The sequence below is a fragment of the Podarcis raffonei genome, chromosome 13 (assembly GCF_027172205.1).
Source record: "Podarcis raffonei isolate rPodRaf1 chromosome 13, rPodRaf1.pri, whole genome shotgun sequence".
In the NCBI taxonomy this organism is placed as follows: Eukaryota; Metazoa; Chordata; class Lepidosauria; order Squamata; family Lacertidae; genus Podarcis; species Podarcis raffonei.
In genome coordinates, this window is record NC_070614.1 from 53,346,141 (window position 1) to 53,361,383 (window position 15,243).

Genomic DNA, 15,243 nt, shown 5'->3' on the forward strand with positions numbered 1-15,243 from the left:
ATGTCTCGTTTTCTCCTGCTCCGGAGGGTATGACTCGAACCCATGGCTTCAATCTCAGTCCTCTCTTCTCCACGCTAAATATCCCTAGCTCCTTCAACTGTTCCTCATACGCAGGCTGCCCCAACTTCGGCCCTCCAGATGTTTTTGGCCTACAACTCCCATGATCATTAGCTAGCAGGACCAGAGGTCAGGGATGATGGGAATTGTAGTCTCCAAACATCTGGAGGGCCGAAGTTGAGGAAGCCTGCTCATAAGGCTTGGTTTCCAGACCCTTTTGATCACCTTGGTTGCCCTCCTCTGCACACCTTCCAACTTGTCACTCTCCGCTTTAAAGTGGGGTGTCTGGAACCGGACACAGGACTCCAGGTGGGGTCTGCCCAAGGCAGAATGTTGTTGTTGTTGTTGTTTAGTCGTTTAGTTGTGTCCGCCTCTTCGTGACCCCCTGGACCAGAGCACGCCAGGCCCTCCTCTCTTCCGCTGCCTCCCGCAGTTTGGTCAAACTCATGTTGGTCGCTTCAAGAACACTGTCCCACCATCTCGTCCTCCGTCGTCCCCTTCTCCTTGTCCCCTCCATCTTTCTCAACATCAGGGTCTTTTCCAGGGAGTCTTCTCTTCTCATGATGTGGCCAAAGTCTTGGAGCCTCAGCTTCAGGATCTGTCCTTCCAGTGAGCACTCAGGGCTGATTTCCTTCAGAATGGAGAGGTTTGATCTTCTTGCAGTCCATGGGACTCTCAAGAGTCTCCTCCAGCACCAGAATTCAAAAGCATAAATTCTTCGGCCATCAGCCTTCTTTATGGTCCAGCTCTCACTTCCATACATCACTACTGGGAAAACCAGAGCTTTCACTATACGGACCTTTGTTGGCAAGGTGATGTCTCTGCTTTTTAAGATGCTGTCTAGGTTTGCCATCACTTTTCTCCCAAAAAGCAGGCGTCTTTTAATTTCGTGTCTGCTGTCACCATCTGCAGTGATCATGGAGCCCAAGAAAGTAAAATAGAGCGTGACTATTCCTTCCCTTGATCTGGACACTAGACTTCTGTTGATGCAGCCCAGAATAGCATTGGCCTTTTTTGCTGCTGCATCACACTGTTGACTCATGTTCAGCTTGTGGTCCACTGAGACCCCTAGATTCTTTTCACATGTGCTGCTAGCAAGCCAGCTGTCCCCCATTTTATATTTGTGCATCTCGTTCTTCCTGCCCAAGTGCAAAATCTTGCATTTGTCCTGACCGAAACACAATAAATGTCCTTGCTTTTGGGTTTGCCTCCTTTTTAACTCCCTGCTTTCCTCCCCACTGGCCCCAGCCTTCACTGCATCAAATAAATAAATATACATACAGGTTTGCAACATTTTGCCTTTCCCCTTCTTGCAGTACGCCAAAGGTTTTTAGGATGCCGTTGTCTTCACAGTAATAATACCGGTCATCGTGGTAAGATTGGGCCAAACCCCAGACCCCTATCCTGTTCACGCAGGATCATACCATTTTAAACAGTTTTCGCCCGCAAAGAGTCCTGGGAAACGTAGTTTGGTCACTGGGGCTGAGTGTGGCGAGGAGATTTGTATTTCCCCCCATGGAACTACAATTCCCAGAGTCCCCTGGGAAGCGGCGTTGAACTGGCATGGCTTCCCCCCAAGGAATTCTGGGAGTATCAGGATTTTAGAGATGTGTAGGTGGGGCATGGTCCCAAAAAAGGTTGGTCTAATCTATGCTGTGACTGCACTGCCTGATTGTAAAAACAAACAAACTCAAAGCTCTTTACCAAAACAATAAAATTATTGCAAAAGAAAACCATTTTAAACATTCCCAAAATAATTAAGAATAAGAATATAACTCTTAGCTGCAAAACAACTACGGTGGTACCGTGGTTCTCAAACTTAATCCGTTCTGGAAGTCCGTTCCAAAACCAAAGCGTTCCAAAACCGAGGCGGGCTTTCCCATAGAAAGCTATGCGAAACGGATTAATCCATTCCAGACTTCTAAAAACAACCCCTAAAACAGCAGTTTCACATGGATTTTACTATTTAACGGGACCATTGATGCATAAAATGAAAGAAATACACAATGTACTGCAGTCACACAGTCAATCAGTCGGTAGCTGAACTGGGTTCCACACAGTCACAAAAGAAAAAAGAACAGCAAAAACACAAACACAAAATAAATAGCTAAAACGGACAGACCTCAGCGTAACACTCAAAACAAGCATAACACTCAAAACGGAGTATGTTCGGCTTCCGAAAAAGGTTCGCAAACTGGAACACGTACTTCCAGGTCTGCAGTGTTTGGGTTCCAAGTTGTTTGAGAACCAAGCTACCACTGTACTTCAAAGTCATGTTTTTATACTATATTTTACGCTGCTTTTACACTTAAGTGTTTTAAATTTGTTGTTGTTAGCCGCCCGGAGCCCATTTTTTAAACTGGGAAGGGCGGGATATAAATGAAAATCTATTATTATTACTTATAAAAGTCGATGCGGTTTGCCAAAAGGACAAAGCGATAAAATTACCGGTAAAAACCGTGAGAAACGAAAATGTTCCGGAAATAGACAATGATGACAAGGTGTCCCCTTTCTTTGTGTAATGGTTCTGTTTATTTGCTTTGGAAGAGGCCGAGCGGCCTGGCAAACTCCATGGCCTCCATGCTGGGCGCTCTCTGTCCTGGCGACTCAGCCGTTCATCTCGCACACCCAGTTGTAGTGGCGGTTACAGTTCTCGTTGCTCCATAGCCCGTCGCGGTAGAGATGGGCGCAGTGGGCCGGGTGGTAGGGCGTTTCGACGGAAAAGCTATTCGGTTCCCCGAGCCGCCAGTCTCTGCAATGAGAGCGAGAGTGTGATAGGAATTTTGAGGTCTTAGATATATGCTAACGTTCATAAGCATACCAACCAAGCAGGTACATAGATCAGCACAGGAAGACTGACCTGGAACCATTTTGATTCCCAAACTGAGCAAATGTTTTCTCAGCAAGGTCAAAGTGGGAAACCTCCCCATTGTCTCTTTCCTCACACATCCTGTCTTAAGGGCACATTTAAGATAATGAATAGGGTGTCAGCCTGTGACCTGGCTCAGGAACTAAGTATTTATCATTACAAAAGACTGGCCAGGCAATCCAATCAAGTGACCGTTAACAGGTAACCAGGCAGACAGGAGGTAAACAAAGCACTCAGATTTCTGCTGTAGACCGCCTTTTCTGTGATGTAGGTATGATGTATCTGAGGGGTGGTCTTAGGTTACACCCCTTCTGTGATGTGTGTATGATGTTTCTGGGGGTGGTCTTGATCTACAGGGTGGCAATTTCAAAAGTCTTTATAAGGCCTTGCACGCCATTATTCTAGGTTCCTCCTCCCTCCTGTGTGTGGTGAGCGAGGACCCAGTTGCAACAGATCAATAAAGATCAGGCTTACTAGCTGCTTTGCTTCTCAATATTGTATGGTTGGCCTCTGTTATCTTCTCCTACCAATAGGGAACCTATGTAAGGACTCTATATGGGCTCTTGGATACCCCATAAGGGAAAAGGGCAATTTTTGTTTACAACAAGAGCAAGAAAGGGAAAATGGCAGCCCGAGCAAAACCGTTGTGCGCCTTGAATGCTCCTGCGAGAGTTCAGATCAGAGAGCCACATACAACAGAAAATAATATTTGGAATATACTGGACCCCATTAAAGGTAAAGGGACCCCTGACCATTAGGTCCAGTCGTGGCCAACTCTGGGGTTGCGGCGCTCATCTCACTTTACTGGCCGAGGGAGCCGGCATACAGCTTCTGGGTCATGTGGCCAGCATGACTAAGCTGCTTCTGGCGAACCATAGCAGCGCATGGAAACGCCGTTTACCTTCCCGCCGGAGCGATACCTATTTATCTACTTGCACTTGGATGTGCTTTCAAACTGCTAGGTTGGCAGGAGCAGGGACCGAGCAACGGGAGCTCACCCCGTCGCGGGGATTTGAACCACCGACTTTCTGATCAGCAAGTCCTAGGCTCTGTAGTTTAGACCACAGCACCACCCGCGTCCCCTGGACCCCATTACATTTGTTTTAAAAAATGGCTATCTAAGGTATCGAACTGCTGGAGAAGCAATAGGGAAAATGCTTCTCTAAAACATATGTTTTTTCCATTGCCCTATGTTGAAAGATTTTTGGTTGAAGGTAACAGAACTGTACGGAACAATCTCGCATTTACAGAGCAGAATATCCTCTTGAATGATATACCCAGCACATGGAACCTCACAAAAGGGCAATGCGAGTGGACACCAGGTAGGCAGGCGGTCAAACTCACATTCTGCGGATGGTGTAACCCGTCCCGTCCACCCACTTCCAGACGCCACTAGCCATGGTCAAGCCGATCCAGGTGTTCCGGGGCTTCGTGAGCTGGGCCACAAATTGCTGGAGAGAGAGAGAGGGCAGAAGAAAAAAGTGGTGTCACCGGGGGCAGATTGCAGTTTTAGTTGGCACTATTAATTGCATTTCTCGGGTCTCCTCCATAGCTCCTTTTGCGCTTCCCAGGAAAAACATGTGTGATTTAGCGTTAGACCGGAATAAACGTCAGTTGCATTTTCCACAGTTTGCTGTTTGTCCCAATGCAGCAGTAATAATCAATCAATCAATCAATCAATCTTTATTACGGTCCAGAGACCCAACAAATCGTTACAAAGCAATGCACAATTCAGACATGATTTCTTATTTATATCCTGCCCATCTGGCTGGGTTTCCCCAGCCACTCTGGGAAGTTCCCAACAGAAAACAGAAAAAAATTTCCAACATTAAAAATGTCCCTGCACAGGGCTGCCTTCAGATGTCTTCTAAAAGTCAGATACAGTGGTACCTCTAGATGCGAACGGGATCCGTTCCAGAGCAAACATAACCTGTGTCCACGCGTCTGCGCGTGTCACGTTTCGGCGCTTCTGCGCATGCGCGTTACGTCATTTTGAGCGTCTGCGCATGCGCAAGCGGTGAAACCCGGAAGTAATGCGCTCCGTTACTTCCGGGTTGCCGCAGAGCGCAACTCGAACGCGCTCATCTCGAAGCACATTCAACCCGAGGTATGGCTGTAGTTGTTTATTTTCTTGACATCTGATGGGAGGGCGTTCCACAGGGTGGGCACCACCACCGAGAAGGCCCTCTGCCTGGTTCCCTGTAACCTCATTTCTCACAATGAAGGAACCACCAAAAGGCCCTCGGAGCTGGACCTCAGTGTCCGGGCAGAACGATGGGGGTGGAGACGCTCCTTCAGGTATACAGGACTGAGGCCGTTTAGGGCTTTCAAGGTCAGCACCAACACTTTGAATTGTGCTTGGAAACGTCCTGGGAGCCAATGTAGGTCTTTCAGGACCGGTGTTATGTGGTCTCGGCAGCCGCTCCCAGTCCCCAGTCCGGCTGCCGCATTCTGGATTAGTTGCAGTTTCTGGGTCACCTTCAAAGGTCTTTCTCCCGCCTAGAGTTCCCCGCATCCCTCGGGCCAACTTACCTGCTCCAAGTAGCTGGTGATGATGACCAGGTGGGCGTCTTTATCTTCGCAGTCCAGCTTGGCTTCGTCCCAAGACTTGTCCGTTTTGGAGAGCCAGTAGCAGCTGCGACTAAACGGGAGCCAACCTTTGAGACAGCAGTGGCTTCCCACTTTGGGGGGGGGGGGTAAAGAATGACAGAGAGGTCAAACTCTGTCCCTCTGTGGGATAGCTGGTAAAAACTTCACAGAACCACAGAATCGTGGTTCTCAAACTTAATCCGTTCTGGAAATCTGTTCCAAAACCAAAGCGTTCCAAAACCAAGGCACCCTTTCTCATAGAAAGTAATGCAAAATGGATTAATCCGTTCCAGACTTTTAAAAACAACCCCTTAAAAACCAGCCATTGAACATGAATTTTACTATCTAATGAAACCATCGATCCATAAAATGAAAGCAGTAATCAATGTACTGTACTATAAAATAAACAGGATAGTATTGTAGATGATAAAAATTAAAAATTTTAATTTTTTTCTTAGCTGCACTGATGATAGTCATTGTTCGGATGGGGGGCTTTTATCCATTTCCACAGTCACATAATAATAATAATAATAATAATAATAATAATAATAATAATAATTTATTATTTATACCCCGCCCATCTGGCTGAGTTTCCCCAGCCACTCTGGGCGGCTCCCAATCAGTGTTAAAAACAGTACAGCGTTACATATTAAAAACTTCCCTGAACAGGGCTGCCTTAAGATGTCTTCTGAATGTCAGGTAATTATTTATCTCTTTGACATCTGATGGGAGGGCGTTCCACAGGGCGGGCGCCACTACCAAGAAGGCCCTCTGTCTGGTTCCCTGTAGCCTCACTACATTCTGGATTAATTGCAGTTTCCGGGTCACCTTCAAAGGTAGCCCCACGTAGAGCGCATTGCAGTAGTCCATGCGGGAGATAACCAGAGCATGCGCCACTCTGGCCAGACAGTCTGCGGGCAGGGAGGGTCTCATCCTGCGTCCCAGATGGAGCTGGCAGACAGCTGCCCTGGACACAGAACTGACCTTCGCCTTCATGGACAGCAGTGAGTCCACAATGACTCCCAGGCTGCGCACCTGGTCCTTCGGGGGCACAGTTGCCCCATTCAGGACCAGGGAATTACTGCAAGAATTATTGCATGAGCCACAGTTATGCACCCCCCTTTTCCAGACAGACGCTTGAGCGCTACTCCCCGATTAATTCCTGACCTGTCTTGTTGCTTTTAATGCTCTCCACTTCGCAATTCTGGGTCCGCGCGCTGGTCCGCAGTTTAGAGATCTGTTCCTGGAACTGGGTCTTCACTGGATCAGACCAAAGGGAAATGAGGGTCATTCCATATTATTATTCTTGAGCCCCCCCCCCCGCAACGAATTTTCAAGGACTGACCGTTTTCTACGCAAAGGGCTTTTAAATGGGCTAGGCTGTTTCTGTTACCTGTATTTTAAAGATTTGTTTTCTCACATGGTTTTAATTTTGTTATGGCTTAATTGCTTTTTAACATAGCTGTCAACTTTTCCCTTTTCTTGCGAGGAATCCTATTCGGAATAAGGGAATTTCCCTGAAAAAAAGGGAAACGTTGACAGTTTTGCTTTTTAACCATGATCTCTTATGTGTTTTTAGCTTTTTGTATTCCGTATACTTTTTCTGGGCAATAACTACCTCGGGTACGGAAAAATGAGGGATATAAAATTTGTAGTAGTAGTCAAGTCCTAGGCTCTGTAATTTAACCCACAGTGCCACCCGCGTTCCTAGTAGTAGTATACTGCCCTATATCCTCAGGTCTCAGGGCAGTTCGGAGCATAAAATCACAATATAAAATCACAAAACGCATAATCAAATTGAAAATGAAAATAATCCATAATGAATTGGGGGGAAAGTACGCCATCCCCCCTAAAAAAAACCAGTCTCCTTTTCGTTGGGAAATAATTCAGATGGAAATTCCCAGGTGTCAAAAAAGGTTATTTATGTATGTCACTACTGCACCCCATGTTTTGTTAGCCCAAAAATGGAAAACGAGTGAGGTCCCAATTAAGAAGAATGGGAACTTAAAACTGATGGAATATGTGCAGTTTATGAACCTAACATATAGAATATCTGAAGAAGTGTGCATGCACACGAAAGCTCATACCAATAACTAACTTAGCTGGTTTCTAAGGTGCTACTGGAAGGATTTTTTTATTTTATATTTTATTTTATTTTATTTATTTTGTTTTGTTTTGAATATAGAATAAGAGAACAAGAAGAACATAAAGAAGATTAGAAAATGTTTATTGAATATATGGGGGGCACTGTTTACACTTGAAAACATTAGCAGCATTAAGATAAATTCAGCAGTGTAAATATGTTTTGATGGATGTTAATAATGGAATACTGAATGGTTTAGTAAAATATACAAGGATTTATGATATGCAAAATGAGCCATGGAAAGAGAAGAAGGGAAATCACCAATATTTTAAGGTTGTTTAAATTGTGAAACAGAAAAATTAATAAAAATTATATAAAATTATATAAAAAATTATAATAAAATTATATTTATTATATAAAATTATAAAAAATTATATAAATTATATAAAAATAGGAAAAGAAAATGAAAACAACCCAATAACACACTCACACACACACACAATTTTAAAAGGGCATTGGATATCAATTAACCAAAGGCTTGGTTGAAGAGGAACCTTTTTGCCTGGTGCCTAAAGTTGTATAATGAAGGGGTATCATTATTAGAAAGGGACGCGGGTGGCGCTGTGGGTTAAACCACAGAGCCTAGGACTTGCCGATCGGAAGGTCAGCGGTTCGAATCCCCGCAATGACGTGAGCTCCCGTTGCTCAGTCCCTGCTCCTGCCCACCTAGCAGTTCGAAAGCACGTCAAAGTGCAAGTAGATAAATAGGTACCACTCCGGCGGGAAGGTAAACGGTGTTTCCGTGCGCTGCTCTGGTTCGCCAAAAGCAGCTTAGTCCTGCTGGCCACATGACCCGGAAGCTGTACCCTGGCTCCCTTGGCCAGTAAAGCGAGATGAGCGCCGCAACCCCAGAGTCGGCCACGACTGGACCTAATGGTCAGGGGTCCCTTTACCTTTACCTTATCATTATTAGAAATAATAATAGCAGCAACAAAATAGTTACTAACCTAAATTAATAACTAAAAAGTACAGCCTGCCCAAATTCAGGGGCAACCACCACCTCCCCTCACACAGGGGGGGGGAAAACCCACATCTGTCCCACAGCTGCTTCTGCGCAGACGCACCTTCCTTCGCCTCCTCGGTCAGGTTTTGCACCATATGTTCAATTTTCACCAGTTGCTTCAAATCTTCTGCCTCTGGAACCAGCAGAAAGAGGTGAAGTTGTAGGAAATGGTTTGGGGATGTTGCAGGAATTTATGCATAGGTGGGGGAGTTGCCCCTCCAGCAGATATCATGCACATGCAGCCCACTACCAAAATCAGCACTTTTGTGACTTTTGTGATTTGTCCCCACAAAACACTTCATCACAGTTTCTTCCTATCTATTCAAAGGGCCTTTGCTGCACGATACCAAATGTAAGAATTCACTGATCAATGGATCTCTGTACTGGCTCACTGGAAAACTTCAGAAATTCATATAGACCTGTGAGCTCAGCTCCTCAGCAGCCCCTCTGCCTGAGGGATAATCCCTGGCCTCCTGATACCTGAGTGCCAGACAGGTAGCCATGCCAGAAAGAACAAACCCAGATGAAGACAAAAGGGTGGGATGAACTTAGCTGGGAAACAGGGAAATGTAAAGATCTCTTTTGTTTCACTTGATGGGTGTTTGGTGGAGGGCAAGGAGAACCATGGGGCAGGGTCCAGGATGCTCAGATTACGGCCACCAGACCTCCCCTTTCATGATGCAGCCGTGATGTATGACTGATGTAGTTTGGGGGGTGTAACATAGGGATGGGACGCGGGTGGCGCTGTGGGTTAAAGCCTCAGCACCTAGGACTTGCCAATCGTCCCCGCGGCGGGGTGTGCTCCCGTCGTTCAGTCCCAGCGCCTGCCAACCAAGCAGTTCGAAAGCACCTCTGGGTGCAAGTAGATAAATAGGGACCGCTTACCAGCGGGAAGGTAAACGGCGTTCCGTGTGCTGCGCTGGCTCGCCAGATGCAGCTTGTCACGCTGGCCACGTGACCCGGAAGTGTCTCCGGACAGCGCTGGCTCCCGGCCTCTAGAGTGAGATGAGCGCACAACCCTAGAGTCTGTCAAGACTGGCCCGTACGGGCAGGGGAACCTTTACCTTTTTAACATAGGGATTAGCAGCTAATAAAAGTTTGGGTTCTCTTTTGTTTGGGGCTTCCATCTTGTTCCACCTGGTGGCAGGTGGGAGTCCTGTTGCAACAGTCTTCAAGAATGACCAAGCCTACTGGCTGCTGTTTTGCTCTGGTCTTCCTGGCTGCTGCCGTTGCTTTTTTGTCCTCAGATTTCTCCATTAACAGGGACCGTGCCAGATTTACATATAAACTAAACAAGCTATAGCTCACTCTCCTGGGCGGCCCCCAAAAATTTAAAGGACAAAGAAAACTGGATGTACATTTCCAAAATATAAGATAAAAAACAAATAAAATCAAACCTTCAGACAGCAACAGTGTTTTGTGTTGTGTAGGCTCCTGGGATGTAAGTCCCCAAACTAAGGGCCACGGGCCAGATCAGGCCCGAGGGACTTGTTTATCCGGCCCATGGTGACCTCCGCCGCCTGCTGCCGCCACCTGCTCTTACCAGTGCTGCGCAGCTGCCCACTTCTGAGTCGGAGGAGCACCAGAAATCGCTTATGCGCATGCACATTATTTGCGTTAAAATCAGTTCAAATCAGATCAATGGCAACCATTGGGCTAGAGTTCTGTGAGGATTACCAAAGGAGGGAGTCAGGCTGTGCCCTTGCCAAAGGCCAGGCAGAACAGCTCCGTCTTGCAGTCCCTGCGGAAAGATGTCAAGTCCCGCAGGGCCCTAGTCTCTTGGGACAGAGCGTTCCACCAAGTCGGGGCCAGAGCTGAAAAGGCCCTGGCCCTAGTTGAGACCAATCTAACCACCTTGCAACTTGGGACCTACAAGGTGTTGTCATTTGTGGACCTTAAGGTCCTCCCCTCCGTGGGACATACCAGGAGAGGCGGTCCCGTAGATACGCGGGTCCTGGGCCGCATAGGGCTTTAAAGGTCAAAACCAGCACCTTAAACCTGATCCTGTACTCCACCGGGAGCCAGTGCAGCTGGTAGAGAACTGGGTGAATGTGATCCCGCGAAAAGGACCCCGTGAGGAGCCTCGCTGCAGCATTCTGCACCTGCTGGAGTTTCTGGGTCAGCTTCAAGGGCAGCCCCACGTAGAGTGAGTTACAGTAGTCAAGCCTGGAGGTGACCGTTGCATGGATCACAGTGGCCAGGTTGGGGCGAGAACGGTAAGAGACCAACGGCTTGATACGACAGAGATGGAAAAATGCCACCTTTGCTGTGGCTGCCACCTGGGCCTCCATGGAAAGGGAAGCGTCGAAGATTACACCCAAACTCTTGACAGAAGGCGCTGGCACTAATCGAGTCCCCGCAAGAGATGGGAGTTGGCCCCCAAATAGGGACGTTTCAGGATCAGACCGGAAGCCAGAATGGCTTTTGTATTTCCGGGACCATCCCTGCGAAATCGGGACACTTGGAGGGTTATTTGCCGGAATACACTTGGAAAGAAGACCTGCTTCCTGGACTCACCCTTCTTTTTCAGAGCGGCGATCTCCGCTGAGACCGTGCGGTTGATGCTTTTCAAAGTCTCCTCCATCCCTTTCAATTCACCGACAGATTTCCGACCTGGGGGGAGGGAGCAAAGTTCGAAACTCCCATTCTTCTAGGCGCCTTTTGCTTTTTAAAAATATTTTTAATTAATTTTTCATTAATAAGAATCCAATATGTTCTGACAAAGGGTGGTAGATGAATTTAATAAACCCACCAATCGAATTGGCCGAGGGGGCACAGGTGGGGGGGTGTCAGTCAATCTGAAAGGTAGACTGGTCCTAAATGGTTGCATTCTTTTTTAAAAAATAATAATAATTTTTATTAAATTTTCACATATTTCATTTAATTCAATATACATATTCACAACTTATATTATTTGCTCAAAGTGAGCTTTGACTTCCTTCTATCTCTCTTTCTGACATCCCTATAGCCTATAACATATCTTTCACATTCCCATAATCACTTCTTTATCTAATCACTTAAGAAATCACATGCTTATTTATAAATCATCATCTTAAATTCACATTACAAAACATTTCACGTTAATGCTACAAACGTTTTTAAATGAGTACAATTTTCTTTCAGGTAATGACTAAATTTGCTCCGGTCCTTTTGATATTTTTCCTCCTAATTCTCCCCCTCAGCTTCACCAACTCCACAAATTCTACCATTTTTATTCTCCAGTCTTCCAATGTAGGGAGTTTTTGCTGCTTCCACCTTTGAGCCAGGAGGATTTTCGCTGCCGTTGTGGCATACATAAATAGATTTACATCTTTTTTATAAATTTCTCCATCAATTAGCCCTAATAAGAATGCCTCTGGTTTTTTGCTGAAATTATATTTTAGTATCTTTTTTAATTCATTGTAGATAATATCCCAGAAAGCCTTAACCTTAGCACAGGACCACCACATATGTAGGAAGTTCCCTTCGTTCACCTTACATTTCCAACATAATTTGTCCTGACACCTAAATGGTTGCGTACTTCTGAGTTCGCCACGCCACAATCGTGGACTCCACACCTGGCTCTCGAATGGGGGGGTCCCCCTTTTGCCAGGGGGTACCCTTTTGCCAGGGTAATGGGTGGCGCTGGTGGCACAGAGCCTAGGACTTGCTGATCAGAAGGTCGGCGGTTCAAGAGCAGTACATGTGAGAGCAGTACATGTAAAAAGGATCTAGGAGTCTTGGTTGACCACAAACTTGACATGAGCCAACAGTGTGACGCGGCAGCTAAAAAAGCCAATGCAATTCTGGGCTGCAACAATAGGAGTATAGCATCTGGATCAAGGGAAGTAATAGTGCCACTGTATTCTGCTCTGGTCAGACCTCACCTGGAGTACTGTGTCCAGTTCTGGGCACCACAGTTCAAGAAGGACACTGACAAACTGGAACGTGTCCAGAGGAGGGCAACCAAAATGGTCAAAGGCCTGGAAACGATGCCTTATGAGGAACGGCTAAGGGAGCTGGGCATGTTTAGCCTGGAGAAGAGGAGGTTAAGGGGTGATATGATAGCCATGTTTAAATATATAAAAGGATGTCACATAGAGGAGGGAGAAAGGTTGTTTTCTGCTGCTCCAGAGAAGCGGACACGGAGCAATGGATCCAAACTACAAGAAAGAAGATTCCACCTAAACATTAGGAAGAACTTCCTGACAGTAAGAGCTGTTTGACAGTGGAATTTGCTGCCAAGGAGAGTGGTGGAGTCTCCTTCTTTGGAGGTCTTTAAGCAGAGGCTTGACAACCATATGTCAGGAGTGCTCTGATGGTGTTTCCTGCTTGGCAGGGGGTTGGACTCCATGGCCCTTGTGGTCTCTTCCAACTCTAGGATTCTATGATTCTATGATTCTAAGTCCCCGCGATGGGGTGAGCTCCCATTGCTTTCTCCCAGCTCCTGCCCACTTGGCAGTTCGAAAGCACATCAAAGTGCAAGTAGATAAATAGGTACCGCTCCGGCAGGAAGGTAAACGGCGTTTCCGTGCACTGCTCTGGTTCGCCATTAGCGGCTTAGTCCTGCTGGCCACATGACCCGGAAGCTGTACGCCGGCTCCCTCGGCTAGTAAAGGGAGATGAGCGCCGCAACCCCAGAGTCGGGCACGACTGGACCTAATGGTCAGGGGTCCCTTTACCTTTATCTTTACCCCTCATTGCCACACCCGCCCCCGAGGAGCCGGATATCTCACCCGCTGAGCCACTACTCACCCGTTAAGCCGAACACGGCGACGGCAATGGTGAAGACGCAGACGAGTCCCAGAAGGGTGAACACCAGGCGGTGGCCAGGGCAGACACGCCGTTCCCAGGAGTCCGAGGGGTGCGGGCCGAATTCTGCAGGTATGAAGAAGCCTTTTCAGCCTTTTCAACTTATTCCTGCCTTCCCACCTTGTCACTTGCGGTGCTGGAGGAGACTCTTGAGAGTCCCATGGGCTGCAAGAAGATCAAACCTCTCCTTTCGGAAGGAAATCAGCCCTGAGTGCTCACTGGAAGGACAGATCCTGAAGCTGAGGCTCCAAGACTTTGGCCACCTCATGAGAAGAGAAGACTCCCTGGAAAAGACCCTGATGTTGGGAAAGATGGAGGGCCGAAGGAGAAGGGGACGACAGAGGACGAGATGGTGGGACAGTGTTCTTGAAGCTACCAGCATGAGTTTGACCAAACTGCGGGAGGCAGTGGAAGACAGGAGTGCCTGGTGTGCTCTGGTCCAGGGGGTCACGAAAAGGCAGACACGACTAAACGACTAAACAGCAACAAAGAACATAGGTTGGCAAACTAAGGCCCGGGGGCCGGATCCGGCCCAATCGCCTTCTCAATCCGGCCTGCGTATGGTCCAGGAATCAGTGTGTTTTTACATGAGTAGAATGTGTCCTTTTATTTAAAATGCATCTCTGGGTTATTTGTGGGGCATAGGAATTCGTTCATTTCTCCCGCAAAAAAAATATAGTCTGGCCCAGCACAAGGTCTGAGGGACGGTGGACCAGCCCCCCGCTGAAAAAGTTTGCTGACCCCTGTCCAAGTATTTCAGAGTTGGATGGGACCCCCACTGTTCTCATCCTGAAGGAAAGTTCTTAACCCGAGGTAATATTTCTGGGCTAGCAGAGTCTGTAACCTGAAGCGTATGTAACCTGAAGCGTATGTAACCTGAGGTACTACTGTATTAACCTGTTATACACACACACACACACACACACACACACACACATATATATGCTGTTTTTGCACCTGTTTTTGGAGTTGCATCCACTTTCTAAACTCCTGAGTATCTTTTTTTCCTGAATAGGAATATTTTTCGCAGGCGCCGATCAAGTTCCCAGCTGATATCAATTGGCAGGGAGTTCCAAAGGTGCCGCCACATGAAAAAAGATTGATTTCTTACAGTAGTGGAATGGGTTTTTATGTGGCACCGTCGCCTGGAGGCATACGGGGCAAGAAATATGGTGAAATACACAAGGTGAGTGTTTGCGAAAGACAGATAAACAGGATGGACAGAGAAACGTACCTCCGCTGCTCCAATCCTCCTCCTTGTCCTCCATGTTTGGGGATCTAGTGTCTTGGCGACGCTTGATCACTCTGGGTCAGAAAGGGCATAGAAACCTGGAACCAGAAGGATGGGATTTTGAAGGCAAAAATCCTGTCCCCTGCGACATAAATCTTGGCTACGCCCATGCTTTCAAAGTAAAAGTAGTGGATTTCTCTGAGTTTATAGTAACAAACCAAACAACCTCAAAGTCAATAGATCCCACAAGCCAGACGTCTGTCCATCTCCCTCCCAGTTGATTTAGGCCAGATATTGACAGGGCAAAGTCTAAAACGCCGCCTTCAAATTGGGAAATTCCTCGTCATCAGACACACAGGTTTAAAATACGCAGATTAATAAACACATCCTCAATCATTAACACAGGCTCTCTCTAAAAACGTACGAAATAAAACAGGCACCGGGCTTTGGGTGGCGGTTTAACGACCCAAAAGGAAAAGCAGGATGTTAATTGCAGCAGCCATCAGATTAAATGTATTTCACTGAAATTAGTTCCCAAATAGGCTGCGATTCAAAAGAGT

The 15,243-nt window shown here is 46.8% G+C and overlaps 1 protein-coding gene across 1 annotated transcript; it reads right to left on the reverse strand.

Annotated features, from left to right (window-relative positions):
* Positions 1–2,565: 2,565 nt before the first annotated feature.
* Positions 2,566–14,908, reverse strand: LOC128400172 (asialoglycoprotein receptor 1-like). The gene is made up of 8 exons (XM_053362236.1): positions 14,687–14,908; positions 13,396–13,518; positions 11,179–11,274; positions 8,723–8,794; positions 6,683–6,775; positions 5,459–5,607; positions 4,271–4,377; positions 2,566–2,809 (listed from the first exon to the last, which is right to left on the reverse strand). The coding sequence occupies exons 1-8, from the start codon at positions 14,718–14,720 to the stop codon at positions 2,665–2,667; spliced, it is 819 nt and encodes a 272-aa protein (XP_053218211.1). The 5' UTR covers positions 14,721–14,908; the 3' UTR covers positions 2,566–2,664.
* Between the last annotated feature and the right edge of the window lie 335 nt (positions 14,909–15,243).

Excerpts from the sequence above, each read along its gene's own strand:
- LOC128400172 (XM_053362236.1), bottom strand. The coding sequence starts at position 14,720 with ATGGAGGACAAGGAGGAGGATTGGAGCAGCGGAG. Across the intron at positions 13,519-14,686 it reads GGAGGATTGGAGCAGCGGAG|AATTCGGCCCGCACCCCTCG; the intron begins GTACGTTTCTCT and ends TCATACCTGCAG. Across the intron at positions 4,378-5,458 it reads TCACCAGCTACTTGGAGCAG|CAATTTGTGGCCCAGCTCAC; the intron begins GTAAGTTGGCCC and ends CTCTCTCTCCAG.